The sequence below is a fragment of the Hippichthys cyanospilos genome, chromosome 1 (genome assembly GCF_059441005.1).
Source record: "Hippichthys cyanospilos isolate Australia breed blue-spotted pipefish chromosome 1, RoL_Hcya_1.0, whole genome shotgun sequence".
In the NCBI taxonomy this organism is placed as follows: domain Eukaryota; kingdom Metazoa; phylum Chordata; class Actinopteri; order Syngnathiformes; family Syngnathidae; genus Hippichthys; species Hippichthys cyanospilos.
This window is the reverse complement of record NC_142369.1, coordinates 19,490,110-19,510,731: the sequence shown is the minus strand read 5'-3', so window position 1 is coordinate 19,510,731 and position 20,622 is coordinate 19,490,110. Positions and strand designations below refer to the sequence as shown.

Sequence of the window (20,622 nt, the reverse complement as noted above, 5' to 3'; positions counted from 1 at the left end):
GGGATGCGGTCAAAGAAATACAGTATGCCCCAATTGTTTGCTGTTTAGTCACAGGACATTTCGCCAGGCTTCATGGGTACATCTTCACATTTTTTTCACATGGATTTACTGCGAGCGAGTTTTTGTCTGACAGTACTGCAAGTCACAAGTCTCTGTTAGAACGTACACAGTCAGCACTTACCCATTTGGTAAAACAAATTCTTGTATATGGTGAAGCTTTTGAGAAGAAAAAATTATTATTTTTTATTGGAAACAATACAAAAAATCATCAAATACTTGGCATCATTAAACATGAATTAACTGAAACTGTTTTAGGTAACTTTTTATAGTTTTTAAACTGCCATACATGTGTGAAACCAAGTTATTATTAGTCTAATTGTCACGCAAGGAGGAGAGTTAGGACCCAGAAACAAGTAAAAAACAACAAAAGTACAACTTGTTAACTCCCAAAAATACAGCGTAACCACAACACAGAACACTAGACTCAAAAACCAAATTTGTAGAAAGACACCGGAGTCAGACTAGGAAACTAAACTCAGAAACTAGGAAGCAGGAAGACAGCTGAGCATTACAGCTTGAGAGCTTGATTTGACTTCACATTCTGACAAGGTGTCACTGAGAACTCGGATCTCAAACACTGCCAGACATCAATCATATATGACATAACAAAGCAAACCTAAGAACCATAGCACCTACATAGAAACGGATTGGAACAAACCAGTCACAACAGGAAATATAAGACCTTATGACAGGCGAGAACTGCATATAAATGGCAAAAGGTGGCTTTTACAAATACTACATAAACATTGAGGAACTGTAAAGCAACTGATAACACAACACTTATAAAGTTCAAACGAGAGCCTGAACGATTAATCGGCAAGCAGATTAACTCGGCCGATTATGGCTTTTGAAACATTGACCAAAAATAATTAACGAAATGGCTGATATTTGTCAATTATTTTATACGTTTTACCTTGAAGTGCTCTTAACAATTTACAGCGGGTGTAAGACAAGCAGCATTGGTGTCATTATTTTTCACACACAAATCCATACCATATCCTTAATCTATCATGAAATTTGTCGATAATCTCATTTTGCACACTTGCCATTCAACATATGAAATAATTCGGTGAGCCATGCAAGGAAGTTGTGCAAAGAATTGACCTCGACAAACGCGTGTGAATCTGTAAAGATATTTTCAATAGGAGTTGTGACAGGCCCCGCCATGTTTATTTAGCAAATTATTTAGCTTTTTGTGTATTATTTTGTGACATGAAGGCGTCACTAACTAAAATTCTCTGCCCGCTAGTGCGTAGTCACTAACGTTAACTGACAAGCTGCCCTAACAGCTATCCTAGAGGAAGAGCACTCTTATTCGTACGCCATCTTAGCTAAGTAGAATATACAAATCAGCAATCGTGCCAAAGCCAAAACCTAAGGAGAGCTACAGTGTGGTTGGATGCATATGGAAAATAACATACCGTATAACGTTGATGGTCGCAGTCACAAACCACCAGAAAGTTGTCTTTCTGACCACTTTCCTCAAACCTGCTTCGACCTTTCCCAGTTAGAATTCCAAGAAGTCAGAAAAGACTCACTAATTATTCTCCGACTCCCACACCAGTATTTCAAGTATTGTTAGTAGTCTTCACCGTTTGAAATTAATCAAACAATTCATGTTTGGGAATGAGTCAGTCTGGAAAGGCTGGCGTAAACTCACCGAAAGACAACTTCATATTCCCAGGGAGGAACATGTGAGGCTTGAACGGTCTGAATTCATCTGGGCTCGGAGGTGAATGATGGATTGTTGCTTTCGGCTTTCCTGCAAACAAGCATGTGTTTAAAGATTATAGTGTTATGCTGTGTTTCATTTTTATATACATATATATATGCAGCCTTTTTTTTTTTTGCTTTTTTTTTCTTCTTTCATGTGTGCGTGGCTGTGTTCCAACTTCGACATTAAAATACATGTATAGTACACTTGCGAATACTACTTGTGATAAGAACCGAACATACACAGACACACACACGCACACACACACACACACACACACACACACACACGTATTAAAGTATAAATTATATTACAGTGTTCATTTTAATTCGGTCAATTCTTCAGACCATCATTTAATGGTAGACATTCTTTGAAATAAGTTATTAAATTGGTATTTGAACATGCCTTTGTAGCTTTTTAAAAAAATTTTTAATCCACTGTGCCAGCCTTTTTACACCGGTCCCAGCCAAGTCAAAAATTTCTGACACAGCATCCCTTAATCTGATAGATATATATTTGATCACATCACAAGAGAAAATTCTCCAGCCCCCCCCCACCAAAAAAAAAAATTCGGTGTCACTGTTATTCATACAAAACTGCGAGGCAATGTCTGCTTTTAACTGGCTGTGTAATGGAGGCTTGTATGTTTGCTCAGAGATGCTTATAACGATGGCTTTGTGATTTGTCACATGCGGTCGACAAATTTTAGCAGCGTCCGTTAGCCCTGATGCGCGCCACTGGCCTCGTTCCCAAACCTACTCATCACCTCCACTATCACTTATCACATGTTCATCCCGCCAAGATGTCCGTCCTCATCGCAGTCATTTGATTCCTGTGCTTTATTTCCTGAACATGCCAGCTTTCGTCTTATGATAGACTGCAGACTTTGTGTTGATGTCTGTTTCCGAGTAGATTGTTTGCTACGAGGAGCATTTGTCTCGTCTTTGGAATTGTCATGTCTTACGATGCTCCATCAGTGTGTATATTCCTCACACTCGCTTGGCGCTTTTTAGTTTTACCCCCTCCTAGTTCCCATACCACAGGAAATGGCCTCGGAGCAGCACAGCTTTATTTCAGTGCGTCTTAAGAATAGCAGCATTGTGTCGCGTCGGAGCGCGCATTGTTGTGGGAATGCAGAACCAAGCCGAGAATGCGCGCCGCAGCAAAAAAAACAAAAACAAACTAACAAAACAACGTATTTCTCGCTAACTTTTGCTGACCTTCCAAAAGATGACTAACTCGTGTTTGTTCTTTTGTTTTTGGAATTTATTTATTTATTTTTTAATATAGAATGTGTCCTAAAGCCAACCAGCATACAGTAGTTAGTAAATGCCAAATATAAGGCAAGGAGGCAGGGTGGCTTAAGGTTGCCGAGGCCCGTCGGCGTTGGTATTTCAACGCAGTTAAAGTTCTGAAGAATTTCAGGAAAAAAAAAAAATCTTCCTTCTGGCTATTTTTCAAAGTCGCTCAAGGCTTCTGGCTCATTTTACCACAAATCAGCTGATGCACTACTCAGGCTGTGGGAAGTAAGACTAAGGTTATCTCCTGTTTCAGTGTCACTTCCTCCTTTACAAAATGTTCTCCAATTACGCAAGCCGCGTGCGTGTGCACATGTGTGTGTGTTTAAGCACGATCTGGCGTCCGCCTTGACACAAACACGGTGGGAAGCCGAGACCTGTTCTGTCCCATCGTCTCTTGTCTCCTTTGCTTGGCATTAAGGAGTCGTGCACTTTTGCGCAGCGATGCTCCTGCTGGCCTTTCGCAGCAACTTGTCGTGCTTGATTATAAAACTTGAAGTGAAAGTTACTGAAAAAGGTCACATGGTGTCAGTTCTTCCTAACTGGAGAGTTGGCTAACATGAAGTGGCCTGCTTTTGCCTGTAATAACAAAATAATAAAGGGGTATTGGTTGGCAATCTCGTTCACCCCCATCATCCCAAACCTTTAGAATATCTCCTTGTTTCACATGCTTATTTCTCGTAGTATTTATTTTGTCAAAACAATCGCAGATTGAACTGCATTTATTTGAACACACAATAGCCTGTACTATATAATGAAGCATTCAAGCTTGCCATTTGGGCATTTCTGCTCAAAACTTGCGTCTGGTGACCTCATTAGATTTGTTTGCTTGTGGCGTCCTAGAAAAGACTCTTAAAGACCCTGCATCTTCTAGTTCATCTAGTGCACTAAAAAGTTTAATTCATGGAAGATTTTACCCTAAAGGAATACTGTCGTGCATATAGTCTCGAGATGTGCCTGACCAACATTCAGATTGCTCTGAACCAAAACTGTGGCCTGAAGTCATAAATGGACTTTCACTTATATAACGCTTTTCTACCTTTTGTACTCAAAGGGCTTTACACTAACTAGTCATTTACCTACTGATGATGCAGCATCTGGAGCAAGTTGGGGTTCGTCGTCTAGGACGCTAGCAGTATATGGAGTATGGGTTAAGAAGGCAACGCAAACGAACTTTCCCCCTCGTCCAAACAGACAAAGTCATCTGTCTGGGAGTTTTTCGGCTAGCGAAAATGAGACTCTCATTGACATGAAATGACAGAATCCACATTGTGCTATTCATTAATACACATAGTAGTTAAACGGTGGATTTGAAATAAACTACTATAACTCGATGGCAGCTAATTTCAAATTAGTCATCTTTCAAAATATTGTTGTGCATTTATACTATAAACAAAACTGTTTAAATCATCTGGAAACAGTGCTATTTACCAAAATATTTTGAAATTATATATTTTAGAGCTGTCATTTCAGTACTGTGATACTTTTGTTTAAGGTTCACATAACATCCGATTCTCATATCGTTCCATGCCTTCTCACAAACGTTCAAAATAATTAGATAATATGTTATAATATGTGTGATTGATAATTCTCCCAATATGCTCAGATATGAACAAACTGGCACATGTTTAATGCTTTGCACATACAAATTAGTAGCTCAGTTGAAAAGGTTTATTTTCATCTCTTGTTTGTCAATGATGTATTGAGAAATATTCATATTTTTCATTTGGGCAACATTATTTTTTTTTTAAATCTTATTTTATAATGTAAAAGTTGCAGAATTTATAGCTAACTTGAAAGAGTAGCGGATGTCCACATTATTTTTGAGGAAAAAAAACATGTTACTTATAAATCAAAACTTAGTAAATGTAATTTTTTAAATTCTGTCTTGCAAAGCAGACTTAAGTTGTGTGATGATTCTTTGCATATCAATAGACTGAAGCAGAAATAATTTTTGATTGAATTCACAGACCCCAAAATTGGAATCAAATCATGAGACAGTCAAAGATTCACGCTCCCAATTTTGTCTTTTTTCTTTGGGACTCCATACATTTCTGTCGGGACTAATAGTTTTTTAGTAATGCGAGCCCCTGGGACCCAACATTTCCAGAGGTAAAATGAGCACTGAATGTGATTGGCTGGTGCAACCGAGGAAGACTCACGTTTGACACACAATGAGAGCACACAGCCTTTGCCCGTTGAGGACGACGGGAGATGGAAAAGAAACACCTGTTTTGACATTGTTGGACGGTTAAATAACTGTAACATTTAAAACCGCAATATATTGCCATAAGCTCATTAAATCCATATGAAAAAAAAAAATTGAGAAACACTGGTTTAAGGCAGTACTTCTCAATTCTATTTTGAAGATGAAATACAAAACAATGTGTGCAAGCTCAAATTAATTCACCAACACATTTTACTCCCATACATGCAAATCAATGAAAATACTGTCGATCCTAAATATGTTACAACTGTGACGTGTAATGCTCCCGATATGCTCAGAGATGAAACAATTGGCACACGTTTTCCCCATACCTTTCCCTCTACTATTAATTTAGCTGTTCACTTAAAAAAGTTCACTTTAATATCTTGTTAGTCATAAATGTACTGAGAAATAACAATAATATGTTGGTACTATGAAGTGACACTATCTTGTTCTACCTTTTTTGTTTCATCTTATTTTATACTATAAAAGCTATACTGTTTATAGTTAGCTACAAAATATAACAGTTGTCCATTTTAGTGGAAAAAGGTATGGTACTTACTAATCAAAACTTAATAAATGTAAAAAAATACGCCTTCTCCCTTTTTTATTCAAAGTTTAATTCAGAATTCTCCAAATTCTCTGTATTCCAGCCTCTCACCAATAAATACTCTATTTCTGTAGTCTTTCATGTAAGCAGCTTTATCATGCCTGTATTAAATACAAATAAAACATTTGCAAATATTTGCTTTACTTTTGAAAAATAAATAAATAAATAAATAAATAAATAAATAAATAAATAAAGCTCTTGAATCTTGAATTGTGCCATTGTGGCAGGCCTGGCATACTATATGTCTTATAGTTTTCCAAAAATATGTTGTTGTGTTGTTGTGGAAATATACCTCAAGGCAAACATTCGTTTTTGTAAAATTAAGCGTTGTATAACCTTAACACTTAACACCTCCACTACTTGCATTATGGCATCATTTGTTGGCACAGCTACTTTTCTGCACAAACAAACTATTGATTGTTTGGATTCGTGCACAGTTCTCAAACTCCTCCCCAAAACACCTGATTCAAATGATTTGCTCATCAGCAAGCTCTGCAGGAGCTGGAAAATTATCCTAAATTTTGAATCAGGTGTGATGATGTAAGAAATAGATAGATAGATAGATAGATAGATAGATAGACAGACAGACAGACAGACAGACAGACAGACAGACAGACAGACAGACAGACAGACAGACAGGCAGACAGACAAACTTTATTATTATTAACATACAGGTACATGGCTACGAAATCTCGACTTAACGAGCTCGAACCATCCAAGAAACGTACAATGCAATTGACTGATGGGGAGACAGACTTCAAGCCTCGTCGGGATGCATCACGGGGGGCACTCTGAATCAAAGCAGGGGAAAAGTGAAAGAGAAAAATGTGTATGTACATTGTCTTTACATAGGAGTCAATGCTAGGCAGGGCACTTGGTAGTTTCCTGTCGCTGCCCGGTCAGACTTAAGATCCTGCACTCAGTCTCACTCACCACCTGGACCTCCGCTGCCAAACCCCGACGGCCCTCCTGCGCCCTCGCACTTTTAATTTTCAAACTTCCTGCCCTCTCTCTTATTATCCCCTCATCTTTCAATGCCTCGATGACTCCTGTCTACCTTTTCTCTGTTTTGCTTTCTTGTTTTATTTCCTCACCTCCCCCTTTCCTTCATCTAATAACCCCCTGGTCCCCACGCACTCCCTATGCTTTGTAAGTCTAACCCTCAATGATTCACTATGTGACTCACACAATGAAAATTCAAAGGTAGTACCAAACAAAACCTGTTTTTCATCCCAGACCCTGTGATGCACATGTTGCCATTTTTTCCATTCCGTATTTCTGGGAAAACCATTTTTGATGTGTCTGATCAAATCCTGCCATGTAGTCCGATTGATCAGTTTTTGTGATAGAGTGGTCTTTTAATAATTATAACAGCAGCAGATTTTTTTGAGAAAGTTATAAACACAAGAATAACCACAATGACCAGATGACAAGAAAAAAGATGTTTTTATTTGTAGGGGTATAATAGTTCACACCAGATGATCAGGGATCACAAAATTCAGTCGGACTTTGGAATTAAAAAAAAACAAAACTGAACAAATGGTCCTACATACACTTCAGTTTCTATTCAGTCCCCTGGTCAAGTAATTGTGATAATTGATTGGTGATGAATGACGTTTTTATTTGTGGAGTCAAGGCCACCTGAAAGTAACCAAAGTATAGAATGTATCATTGCTCACAATGAGTTGCATCATCATTTTGAGACCAGTATGGAATTATTCAGAAGTTTATAGCGTGGCCAAGGTCGATTCAAGGTTATGCTAAATCAGACCAGCTAGTCATGAGGTTAGTCCTGGGGACAAGATCAGTTAGCGTGTCTGTCATGCATCCTGCTTCTGTCCTGCCCGATTAGAATGTGTTAGAAGGAGAGCGTCTAAAATATCATTTTGATGTTTAGTCGACTCACATTTTAAGTCTTGTGGCTTCCATCTGTATTGTGAAGTGTTTGAAACAGAGAGCTTCCTTAATGACTAACAGTTTTGACCCGCCATGAATATGTGGATTTGTTCCTCAGTGTTTTTGTCCATCACAAGGTCACTGATTTTATTCAATTTTTTGTTATTGGTTGAACAACAGTTGCTCTTGTGTATGTGTGTGGATCAAGTAAATTTGTATCATCGTTTTCAATATATTATTTCTACTAATTGCCCGAGACTCAGAGGAATACTTGTCTTGATTGTTGTCACAAGCTGCTTTCCTGGAAAACGTTTTTTGCCAGCAGCTGTTTGACACGTGAGTATGTCCATTAAAGTTCTTTCTGCCTGTTTTTACTTGAAAATAAAGTAATTGAGCGGCAGCCACAGTCGTTTCTCTGTATATTAAAAGAGACCCACTCTATGGCGAATGGGGATGTCTTGATTTATCTCAAGACTTCATAGCCACTGTATGTCAAGCTAGGAAAAGATGTGCCGGATTGTGAGACAGACAGATGATGGCTCATGAATGATTAAGGGTGTGTTCATACATAAGTGTGTAAGGCTGTCTCTATTAAACACTGTCAATCAATGATAATTACTCTAATGAATGGGTTAAAATTTCTATTCCGTTAAAGTGTGTCACAACCATTTACGCCCAATTATTGTTTTGTTAACCAATTACTGCTTGTTTATTACTGTTTAGTGGGAATAAAAGCAGCCATAGAGTGAAGCAATGCCACATCCTTTTAGAAAATGATTCATTTACTGGGTTGGTCCTCGTTTTCTAAAGTTAAAGCAGATGTTTGAAAATGTCATATTTTGACTCAACACAAAAGCTGATTAGTCTTAGTTCTTGAATGATTACAAAAATCAATAGAATAATTACTGCTGAGGGCTCGAATAAAGATAATTTGGACTTTTGTTGTCTCTAAATGATTACTTGACGATTGAAATAGTTGTGGTAAAATAGTCATCAGCGTGAAACTGTGATGCCAACTGTACAGTGATATCATTTCAGCAATTTTTGTGAAGAGCGAGACAAATCACGTTTGGTCCAAGGCCGGCCAGATGATCCATACTATCACAGCAATCGCTTTGGAAGTTTGTTTTAACGGGACCGGACCAAATGTGGTATTGCAGTGGTCAAGTTATTAACTCGTCTGGTTCAAGTTTTAATTTTCAGCGTTTGGGTCAATGTGCAGCATTTGTTCCCTTTGCTCCCCTGGCTTCCTCCTCCATTCCAAAGTCCTACATGAGCGTTGAAAATGGACTTGTTCATAGGTGTGGATGAGTCTTAGGTGGTTGCTTGTCTACAGTTTCTGCCCTGCAATATTTAAGTGACTCAAAGTGTTTCAAAAATGTTATAATTCCTCCACAATCAGAATTTAATGCTCCTAGGTGCATGAATATGAAGATATCTGCGGATGCACCCAACAGGAGGAAGCGGGTGATGAGGACGACCATGGGAACAGTGGCGTCTGAGCCCCCTAGAGGGATACAGCAAGAGGAAGCATGCGTGTGCATGTGTGCGCATATTGAGTCACTCGTTGCTGAGTCATCGCTGGGCTGGCCATGCAGATAGAAAGAGCCTTCTAGGGGGGCCAGCTGCAGGGGTGCGAACTGAGCATGGGCTGTAGAATGCAGAAAGGGAATGGGTAGTTGTGACAGGACTCCTCAAGGAACTGTAGTGAAGAATATTTCAAGACGCCAAATTTTTCTTTTGGCCACATTGGTGTGTTCGAAAATCCATGTCAGAGGTTAGCTTGGTGCTTGACAATATATGCAGAAGTTGCCGCCGTGGAGTGGCGTCACTGAAGAGATGGAGAGAGATTTGCTTGGGAGATAATTTGTCATGTTGGAGCATGTTTTGCAGAACACAAAGAAGCACCCCCCCTCTTCTACTTCTTGTGGCTTTCTGTGATCTGTCCACCCTCGTCATCTCAACACACATGCACGCATAGCCACATTTTAACATATTCACAAATATACGCGTACACTCATGCTTCCTGTTAGTAGAAAACAGCCTTCACTGCTGCATGGGAGGAAGCTGGTATGTATTGTAGGTCTATGCTGACTTTTTAAACCGATGTTTTATTCATGAGTAGGCATGGCTATGAAGAAAATACATTAGGCGTATTTTCATATCTTTAAATCCTTAAATGACATGATACTTCGAGATAGAAAGCTGCCTCTCTTCTGATATTTTGCTTGTTTTGACACCCCCGTCAGACTGAATATTCATGCATACATTGACTTTTAATTCTAGTCCATAGCGTAGTGTTTGAAGAAGTGATGGATTTCCTTTTTGTTGAGTGACTACAAAACAGCTTCTTAGTTGAAATAAAACTTTAAATCGTAAAACCACGGCACCATGCTTTCTAATCATAAAAAAAGCTGCTTGGTATCGGCGTTGGTTACTATTTCTGCTCGCAGCCCGACTGGAAATATGACCCTTATGCATAGATGTTTTCAACGAAAGTTTGAGGAACTATCCCTCACGGGGTTCTATGAGAATAAACAGAAGTTAAATATACAAAAACACAGTATGTTGACGGTTCACGTTGAAGAGAAGGATCCAAATGAACTGAACGCTGTTTACTTCAACTGGCAAATGACTCAATCAGCGTTGACCTTCATGCCGGTGGGGGCAATTCCAGTCTTCGAGTTCTGGTGTCCTGCATGTTTTCTCATTTTCTCTCTCAACTCACCTGATTCAAATGATTAGTATTATTTTTAACCACCGGCAGAGCCGGCAATCCTTGTCAAGCCATATTTAGTATTAAAACAATAAAACAATAATAATTCATAGTATAAATTCAGGCCTGATTCTTTTTTTCATGGGTCACTTTAATAATATTGTGCCGTCAGTTGATACACACGGTTTCAGCAAATATGAGAGCAAGTGCAAACTCCTACTCCAAGCGGCCAGAAAAGGAAAAGCATGGTTTAGGAACACGTGTAACTTTGAATGTAATGTTTTTAGTGCGTCTTAAAATGGACATTAACTGTTTTTTTGTCTTAAGGAGGAATTGTCTCGTTAAGTTTCATTTTCTATCGTTTAGTTCATATGGCACAAACCACTTACTAGACTGTGATCCACTCGATAGCTAAAGAGCCAGATTAGAATGAGCATACACGGACATAATTCTGGTGCACATATAAAACATCCCTGACCCAGTGAGTGCTTCATCCTAAAGCCAAAAGGTTAGCGTGTGTGTATGTGTGTGCGTGTCAAAGGAACTGCGCCTTGAAATGGGTCACGTGTCAACACCCGAACACACAGATGGTGGAGCCGGCAGTGTGGTTGATTGAGAAATTTTCCAACCATACTTCCTTAGTCAGACCTCATTCAATGTCTGTCTCAATGACTTATTACTGCTTTCATTCATTTCACTTACGTTACCTTCTGCAATTATAACGGATTTCATCGTTGTAATTGCTTCCACTCCTTCTCCTTCGCCTCATTTTTGCTCTCCGTCATTCAACTTCTTCATGGAGAGAAGGTTTACTCAAGTCCTTTTGCTTATGATTGTGTTGACTCCAAGATTGAGTGGGAGCCAGTCCAGTGTCTCCTTAGTCTTAGCTAACCGGTGGCCCGGATTGACCTTCTGTTATGTCCAGGGATTTGCATGAATCAAATTTGTACCACATGAGATAGACTGTAGATAAAACTAAATTGTGGATGTTTCCCTCACAAAGTTTCGAATCTTTGAAAGAAATGCTTTGACTACGTCCTTTTTTTAGTGTTGGTTGCGTTGCACAATTCAGCGTTGTCTCAATTGGCTCCTAATTACATTTCCACATGTCTCTGTTTTGTAAGACCCCTTGTATAATCCATATTCCCTCACTTTATAACACTTCTTTATCTGGCATTCTATCTTACTTAAGTTTCCTCTGTGTTTACTTCTCTGCAGTGATTCTCAGCCGGCCTGGTTACTGCAATGAATGGTAACACATTTCATCCAGCCAGCAGCACCGCGACAGTAGGAGGTGGGCCAGGCGTGGCGGCGCCCCCGCGAGGCTGGAGGGAGTTCTGCGAGCTGCATGCCATTGCCACAGCGAGACAACTTGCAGGACACTACCGGAGCTTTGCCAGGGAGCATCCCCAGCATGACGTCCTCCCGCCAGAGACCTTTTCCAAGCAATTCACCGACCTCTTCCAGCAGCATTTCTGCTGCGAAGTGGACAAGGATGGCATGCCTCTGCAACAGAGCACCGGCTCCACGGCGCCCAGCAGCACTCCCGGCTCCGCCCCGGCGGCTCGATTGCGAATCACCACTTTGGCTGGGGTGCAGGACTACCGGGAGGCGGGTCGACAAACCGGAGGAGCCGCTTTCTTTACCGTGGTGTCGCCCAAAGTGGAACCGGTGGTGGTGAGCAGGGAGCAAGAGCGACCTCTGCGATGTGTGCAGGGAAACCCCCGTTCAGGAAACCCAGTGCTGCTCAGGGGTTTGACCCGTACATTCGGCAGTGGGCCACTGTTGTTCCGCAGCCGTAGTAACGAAGAGCTGTCTGGCACAGACGTTCGGCAAATATCCGACTCTTCAGCTTCCGTTCAGGCACATGCCGATGTCACGCACTTCTCCGTCAGTCAAATTCGGCAGTCGGTCAGAAGACTATTTAAGAAAAGGCCTCTTCCCAGACCTCCCTCGTCACAGGACCTGTCCACCAGCAATCCTGTCCATTCTCTCACCGGTCCCGCAAGCAGTGCACCCTTCATGCCTGAGCAAACGTTACCCTCCTTGTCCTCACAACCACCCTCTTTGCTCAATTCTGAAACAACGCCCGCAACTTTGTCATCGCTCTCCGGAATAGCATCCAACTTCCTGGATCGTTTCCGTTGGTTACGCGGGGGTAGCATGAGGCAGAGGAGGCCGGAGACCAGCAGCTGCTGTAAAGAGGGCCAGCTGAGGTACTTGCTGGTAGACGACACCATCTCAGACTCTTTGCCACGATGGCAGCGCTGCCGCCTGCTGGTCAGGAGGATCAGGGACGCGGAAGGCGCAGGAGGCGAGGGCTACCAATTGGAGCTTTATGATCCTCCAAAGGTACAAGCACACTCATCCACACATCAATTCCTAGGCATCTCATACTACTCTGGGATATGCACTGTGTAATTTTATATTTGCAAAAATTAGGGCTCAAAAGATGAAGACGGTAATAGTTAAAATGTTTTTTGTTTTTTTTGCACTTATCTCATTTTTATTCCCACATTTTATCTTTTCTTTTTATTGTTTAGATCACTTTTTATTAATCGGCTTCATGCGCGTGGAGGTTGGAAAAAAAAAATAATGACATTCAGACACTGATTGGCATTCATTGTGTTTGATATATTGATGTATGCTGCTGTTGTGGGTGGGAGAGCAGAAAGAAGACATGAAAATGGGAGAGCATGTGAGAGATGTTGATCGAATGAATGGTCAGTTCAACTTCAAAAAACAAAACTAAAGTAAATTAAAAAACACCTCAATAGCACCTGTTGTAAAGGTAGACCCATGTAATGAGAGAGAGAGCTGAGACTTTGGCAGAGTTTCAGAAAGGTCCTGTTGAAATAAATGCAAACGCTGATTGTATCTCCTTGTTATCTTGTTAGGTCGGTTACAGGCCCCACTCAAGTTTGATGTGTGAGGACCGTTAGCCCAAATCTTGCAGCAGCCTCAAGATGATGGCTCTAACTCCATATTTTTTTCTGACAATTAGGCTTGTTTTACATTTGAGGTTTAGCAGTATTACAATCCAAAGTTGCGCCCTTCTGGCTGAACTCATTTGCGTTACTTCTTTATGTATTTCACACAGATAGTGTTGTAATTGTCTTGGATGAAGAAGCTTGACAAAACAGTGACCATAACAATTAAAAGTTAATTTGCACTCCCACTAGCGATCAAGGCTATTTTTACTGGCAACAATAGCTGCATTGCATCACGTGACCCTCCACATTTTTTTCGGCATCACATCACATTTTACGTGCAACAAAACGTTCTGATGGGTGTGCCACACATCAGAACGTTTTGCTGCATGTAAAATCATGCAGCAAAACGCATCACATTCAAAACCAATCACATTATCCCTTGCGATTGGTCTGTTTAGCTTGGTTTGTCACATTCTGTTGTCATCTAAAACTGTGAGGAGTTGCCACGAAAATTTATATGTACTTTCCTATAGGTGTCCACTTCAACCTGAGACAAATATGAAAAGATAAATAAAGATAATATTTTGGATTGCGATTGTGGATTGTAAATGTGAGCTCCAATTAAAAAAATTATAAATTAAAAAAAAACATAATCAGGTGATAAAATATTGTGATAATTATATATATATATATATATATATATATATATATATATATAATTATAAAATTATATATAATATATAATTATAATTATAAAATTATATTTTTGACTAATCGTTTTTAATGAATGAATAGGGTTGAATTCGGCCGTAGCATAATTGTCCATATTAATTTTTGAGACACATTGAGCTCATAAACTCATCCACACTTTTTTTTTTGTATACATTACTTACAATGTATGTAAAATGATTTTGAATGGTTCCTTCTGACATGCCATTAGAAGCAGGGGGGAGGGGGCATTGTCAATATTGCTTATTTTTAGGGGGCATTTTAGACGTTGTTACTTATTTTACCGATTTCTCTGAAACAAAGTGATAATATTGAAAATACAGGAAAATATTACATTCTTGATTTGGAATAAAAAACTAATTAAATTGAGCTTGTTAGTGAAAAATGGATCATCCCGTCCAGTGTCCCTTTAAACATACAACTTGTTACCACTTTAGCAGAATTACTTCAAAGAATATATATATATATATATATATATATATATATATATATATATATATATATATATATATATATATATATATATATATATATATATATATATATGAAAGAAGAATGTCCTCTTGCACTCTAGTGAGTAGATACGCCCACGTTGCTTCCTGTTTGGGGCTCACTTCAGCCACATGCTTGTTCTACATGTGACTCCTTTTGGACTCTAATAGGAAACTCACGTTCATGTGTCAGGTTTTTGGTTGAATAAATAAGCTGGAGGTGGCACATCATGAAATAGTGCATCGCAGTCACAGCAGCAGTCTTTTTTTTTTCTTTCTGTTTTCATGCTCGAGCTTGTGTTTGGCTCCCAGCGTCGTGATAGAAAACACTGCATTATTTCAAGTTGGTCCAGCTGCGTAGCGGCTCGTGTTTGCACACCCAGTCCCCCAGGAGCCCCGAACCAGTAATCAAAGTGACGTTCTTGACTGTTGTCCCAGCCACAGCCATCTGTAAGGTCACTAGAAACAGAGCTGCGTCTCGCCTCTGGCCGTGAATGCTAGTGTGTTTTCTGGCCCACGCGCTTAAGCTAGGTCAGTGAGAAAGATGTTGCATGTGTTCTGCTTGCTTGTCTTTTATATTTAGAAGCACTCAAACGCTCTGCCAGCTGTGAGTCCAACCACATGCTTGAAGTAATTGACCTAATGATAGAGCCGGAGCCGCTCGTGCGCCTGTGCATACGTGTACGTTTGTGTACCGCAGCGAAGGCCCTGGCAGGATCTTGCCCACTTGACTGGAACGCCAAAATGCATCAGGGTTCTTTCACTTTGTGCTTTTGTACACGCGTGCGGAATCTTGGCAAAGCAGAGCGTTATGGCCCTGAGAATGGCCTTAAAAGGAAGGAGAGCTGTTCACTATCATGTGCACAGTTTAAGACCCATGTGAGGAAAATTTGTTTCAACTTTATCAACTTACTTGATTTGTTTTTGTTTTCGTTTTACAGAAGATGTAAGTATATGAGCACAAATACGGCAATGATAACCACGTCCGGTGTTCGTGACTTGTATTTACTGTATATCTTTGCAATGTGTCTTTTGTGTGGAACAGTATTATCAACACACTCATTTAGCTAAAAGAGGAAGCTGGTTGGGAACTGATAGTGCTGTTACAACCATGAGACAGCTGCATCAAGTCCTGAGAATTAATCGTTATCATCATGGCAGATGATTTGTCGGCTTGATCGACCTGTGATGACAACGGGGTTCAAATGTTACGTCAAAAGTAAATAAGGAAGCAAATGCTACCTTTCCAAGTGCGCCCAGTGTGTTTGTGACAATGTAGGCAAAACAGAAGGCAGTTTCACTTCTGCATTGTCTAGATTGAAGGCCACATAATGGAACATTGCATTGTGTAATGGAAGTCTGTGGCCGCAACAATATTTACGTCTATTTCTCATTGAGGGAAAAATGGACAACTAGTATCAAACAAAATTACACCACTTGTATTAATTGTACTCGCAAAGCTTATTTAAGTAGAATTTTAATATTCTTAATGGACAAGTGTAAAAAAAAAAGAAAAAAAATCAAAGATGACAGAGGGAAAACGTTCATTCAGCGCAGTTGATCTTGTTCATACTCTTTCATTTTATTTTAGTATTACCAGGGTAGCACAGTGTAGGAGTGGTTAGCACGTTTTCCTCACGGCCTGAAAACGGCAACCGGTGTCCAGAATTTGGTTCACATAGTCACCGGTGTGTCAGAATGATTTCCGGTGAGTGTTTAACTGACAAAGCTTCTTTGTGTCAAAGATTCTGTTCATAACATTTATGGATAGAAGTTCTATACACAGCCCAGTCATTGTGGCATTTTTGCTTACCTCAGTATTGCATGTCCGCTTTCTGCGGACATTGTGGTTCTGTTAAATTTATCAAGCCTTCATTTTCAACCCGCACTGGAGAGTGGTTCGTAGCTGTGTATGAAGAGGAGGACAATGCATGCACCAGATTAGTGCTAAAATCGTACTCCAAACAGAGGAATTCAAGTATCTTGGGTTGTGTTCTTCACAAATGAGGGAAGAATGAAGCAACAGATGGACATGTGGACGGGTGCAGCGCCTGCAGTCATGACTGGAAGATCAAGATCACAGCTGCAAGTGTCTGGAATTAGTTTCCTCCACAGGGTGTCTGGCCTCCCCTTAGATCTTAGATAGATTGGGGGCTTAGTTACATGTGAGGGACCGCTGCTCCGTTGCATGTGAAGGAGCCGGATGAGGTGGCTCGGGTATCTAGTGGGATGCCTTCTAGATGCCTTCCTAGCGAGGTGTTCAGACACATTCCACTGTAAAGACACCAAGAGGATGACCCAAGACATGTTTTACAGACTCTGGTATGACTCTTTTTTTTTTCAAAAGTTTTTCAAGATTTGGATGAAGTGGCTGGGGAGATAGAAATCTGAGATTCTCTCCTGAAGCAGCTCCTTCCTCACAATGTGACTCCAGATAAGTGGAGAGCACTTAACATTTTTATGAAATCTATCTATCTGTTCAATTTTCTAAAGCACATCTCTTCATTAGGGTTATAGTTTAATGGGAACCCATTTCATCTGAATTTGAGTGAGATGCTGAAAATATCCTGATCTGGTAATTCAGCCAATTGTAGTTTTTTTTTTTTTTGTAAGACTACTTGTTTCCAACGCTGCAACCGCTGTTTTATCAGTGACTGAATCAGTATTCTTTTTTTTTTTTTTTTGCAACCGCCTTAACCAACCGATCACTTAAATTGGCTTTAAATATGTTTTTCATCTGCATGAAATATGACAAAACAGTCAGGCCAATGATTCTCCCCTGCAGAAGTGAATCTTGTCATTTCAGCTGAAAGGACGGAAGTCAGGACGGAGACATCACTGACTGCAACATATTGTCTCGGCCCTTAGCTTCACTATCTTAACGAGGACAAACTGACCCCTGCAACCTGTAAACAATTTACATTCCATTCCTCTCTGTTTTAAATGAAGTTGCCCGTGCCTCTGGGAATATGCGACATTAACTCCAGTGCAGTTTTTTTGCGCGTTTACTGCTTAGCCTTCAGATTATAGTCTCAGCATTTTGACGTTCTCTTTCCACAGTGCAAATGCTCATTCATTTCATCTGACGCGACAAACACACACACACATACACAACGGCTGCCAAAAAACTCAGAATGTTGCCAGTAAATTATTGGTTTCGCTCCCTTTCCAAAAGTCAGTCAGGTTCCCACTGACGGCTGAGTATCTCACAACCGATAGATTTCCTCAGGCTTCCTGTAATCGCTTCAGCCGTGTGTATGTGTATGTGTTTGCTCCTGCCTTTCTTGCCCTACTCTTTCCCGCCTAATTTTTCTTATGATTTTTCATAACTTTTCCTTCGCTGTCTGATTTCATATCCTAGTGTATATTGAGGTCATCTTGGGGGCTGTTTGAAGCCATCTGGACTCACGTGATGCCTTCTTCTAATGCTCTTGTGATGAGACAAAAAATCAAAGGGATTATTAAACTGTGGAGTTGCTATACCATGTAATGGATGGGCTTACTGGAAAATTTGTCATACATTAATAGTGGGGCTTCTGTGGTTGAACACGGATCAACTGTTCCAGGATGGTCGTTGACCTACCATTTGTTATGATTTTGTATATTTTTTTTATTACAAATTGTATATGCGACAATAATGACCATAAATTGTGGATACAAAGCATATATGAAAGTGGAGAAGGGCGTGTTGCTGAAGGCAAGTTAATTTAACTGTCATTTACAGTGCATTCGGAAAAGTATTCACAGTGCTTCACTTTTTCCACATTTTGGGATCTTCTGCCTCATTCCAAAATGGACTATATTCATTTTAATTTTTCCCCCTGAAAATTCTACACACATTTAAACACAGAATGATTTTTTTTTAATTTCTCATTTATTTTTTATTCTTTATTCAACTCTACCTATCAAAACAACCTCCTAATTCTCTACAGGCCTCTAGATGAATTTTATGCTCTTCAACTTTCTGCCAACTTTTTGTCTTTAGTGTAGAAAAGTTAAGTACGGCCAAATGACTCTGCATCGTCGAGTGTCTAGAAAAGCGCTACGTATATAAAATCGATGCATTATTATTGTTGCCTTTGTTAAAAGTATAGGTGCAAGTATAGGTACTGGTTAGGATTTTTAAACATATTGGACCTGAACTTAACATTTTATAAAAAAAAAAAAAAAAGTCACTCATTCTTACCATCGAATTGTCCTCAACTATGTCCCCTCTATATCTGGTCTCTCACTGTGGCCTGATAGAGTTTTCCTCAAACTATAATGATACATGATAATATTGCTGATGTTGTTGTTATGATAGAGCACCCTAAATTAAGTTTATAATTTTGAAAGCGCTGATAGCTTTTCACTCTTGATATTGAACATTACAATTGAGATATAGTGTACTTACAATACCCAGGCGCTTTTGACAAAAGTTACACCCCAGCAAGTATTAAACATTTGGTGCAGAAGTATTGAGAGTCAGGAACACCTTCCTCTCCCACACCTCGAAAGACTATTCTCATCAGTGTAATCCTTTATTTTTTTAGGCATACCATTGAGAGTTTTATGATGCATAGGAACCAAATTTAGTCTAATCCTAAACCCTGGGTCTTGATTTTAAGTTTGTCTGTAAGGTTCTAAGTCTGGCATGATGTTTTTGCATTCCACCATTTTGTGTTAAAACGTTCTTGCCTAAATTTTGGGTGGATTACGATTGTGTGACGAATTTTGTTAACTGCCGTTACTGGTATGCTGCTCTGTAGGATATGTTATGAAAAAGCATTTTTAGCATCAATAGATCGTAGTTTTTGATCAGCCCGACAGCTTGGTCTTGCTGTTACTTGTTCTATGGTCTCTTGTATGACAACATGCAGTGTTAATTAGCCCCTTTTCGCATACCACAACTAAAACCCTGTGTACACATGGGCCCAGTCAGCTAAACCAGAAAGCAAATGGAAGCAGCTGAGATACCGGAAGTGCAATAGCGGGAGACGTAGGAGACACAGGCGGCGGCCCTAAGATAGGGAAGAAGGAAGGGGAACAAGTCGGTTGTCTGTTTTGAAGTGTTAAATTGTTGCCTTTAGCTCAAGCTTTTCTCAAGTCTTATACAACCTGATCTCACAGAAGGCTCTCTTGTATTTCAGTGTAGATAGTGTTACCTAAGTGATGGATTGATATTAAAGGTTCACATGACCTTTTACTAGTCAGTGCTGCTTCCGTAGAACATGACTGGTCCAAGGTCTACCTTGCTCTGTTAGCTTGTCCCAAAAAACCGATGACGTGCACGCTGTCTCGTCCCTGGACTATTACGTTCGTAGGGAAGAAGTCATCGGTAGCCTTTAACGATATCAGCCAAAGAAAACTGTGGCTGGCAATTATATCTCAGTGCAATGCTGCATTTTGCTCCATTTACATTCATTGCGGCACAACGTCTCAAATTTCCACAATATTGTTCTCGCAACCAGGGCCGATTTTAGGATCAGGGTTTATGGATGTTACAAAGAGGTGTATGGGTGCTATAAAAACCGGAGTGAGCTGTGTACATTGATTTAGCACATAAGGGGAGCATTTACACCTCACAAAAGAAAACAATCTGATGAAGGTTATTTGAAGTGAGCCACAGTACAGAAGAAAAGATTTGAAGTATAAAATAGAAACCTAATTTCTGGGGGAGGACAACTTCGCCTTGACATACTGCATATACACTGATCATATGCATATTACTGTAGTAAAGCAAGCTCAACAGTGGATACAAAATGTGGTATCACTTTTCTTTAAAGGCATTCACTCCCTGTTCTTTTCTTCATACAGAATGAAATACATAAAATTAAGCAAACTATAAATCGTGTTTATTAATAGTAATTAAGATGTCCTGATTAGCTTATAAATACCTCTTAAATGTCGCTTGTATTCTTTTTTTAGGCCGCTTCACTACCCCGAAACGGTCTAGACAAGTCCCTGCTCTACCGTTGATAATCCCTCAA

General features: G+C 39.9%; 1 protein-coding gene across 2 annotated transcripts in view; it reads left to right on the top strand.

The window, feature by feature from the left end:
- sh2b3 (SH2B adaptor protein 3) overlaps positions 1 to 20,622 on the top strand; it is a 43,068-nt gene that overhangs the window by 4,651 nt on the left and 17,795 nt on the right. The window contains exons 1-2 of one of the 2 annotated variants that reach the window (XM_088431221.1): positions 9,729 to 9,854; positions 11,719 to 12,852. In XM_088431221.1, coding sequence (XP_088287347.1) covers positions 11,746 to 12,852 — 1,107 coding nt within the window. In that variant the 5' untranslated portion in view covers positions 9,729 to 9,854; positions 11,719 to 11,745. Of the gene's footprint in view, positions 1 to 9,728; positions 9,855 to 11,718; positions 12,853 to 20,622 lie in introns of those variants that run through there. The other variant, XM_088431213.1, reaches the window with a different exon arrangement.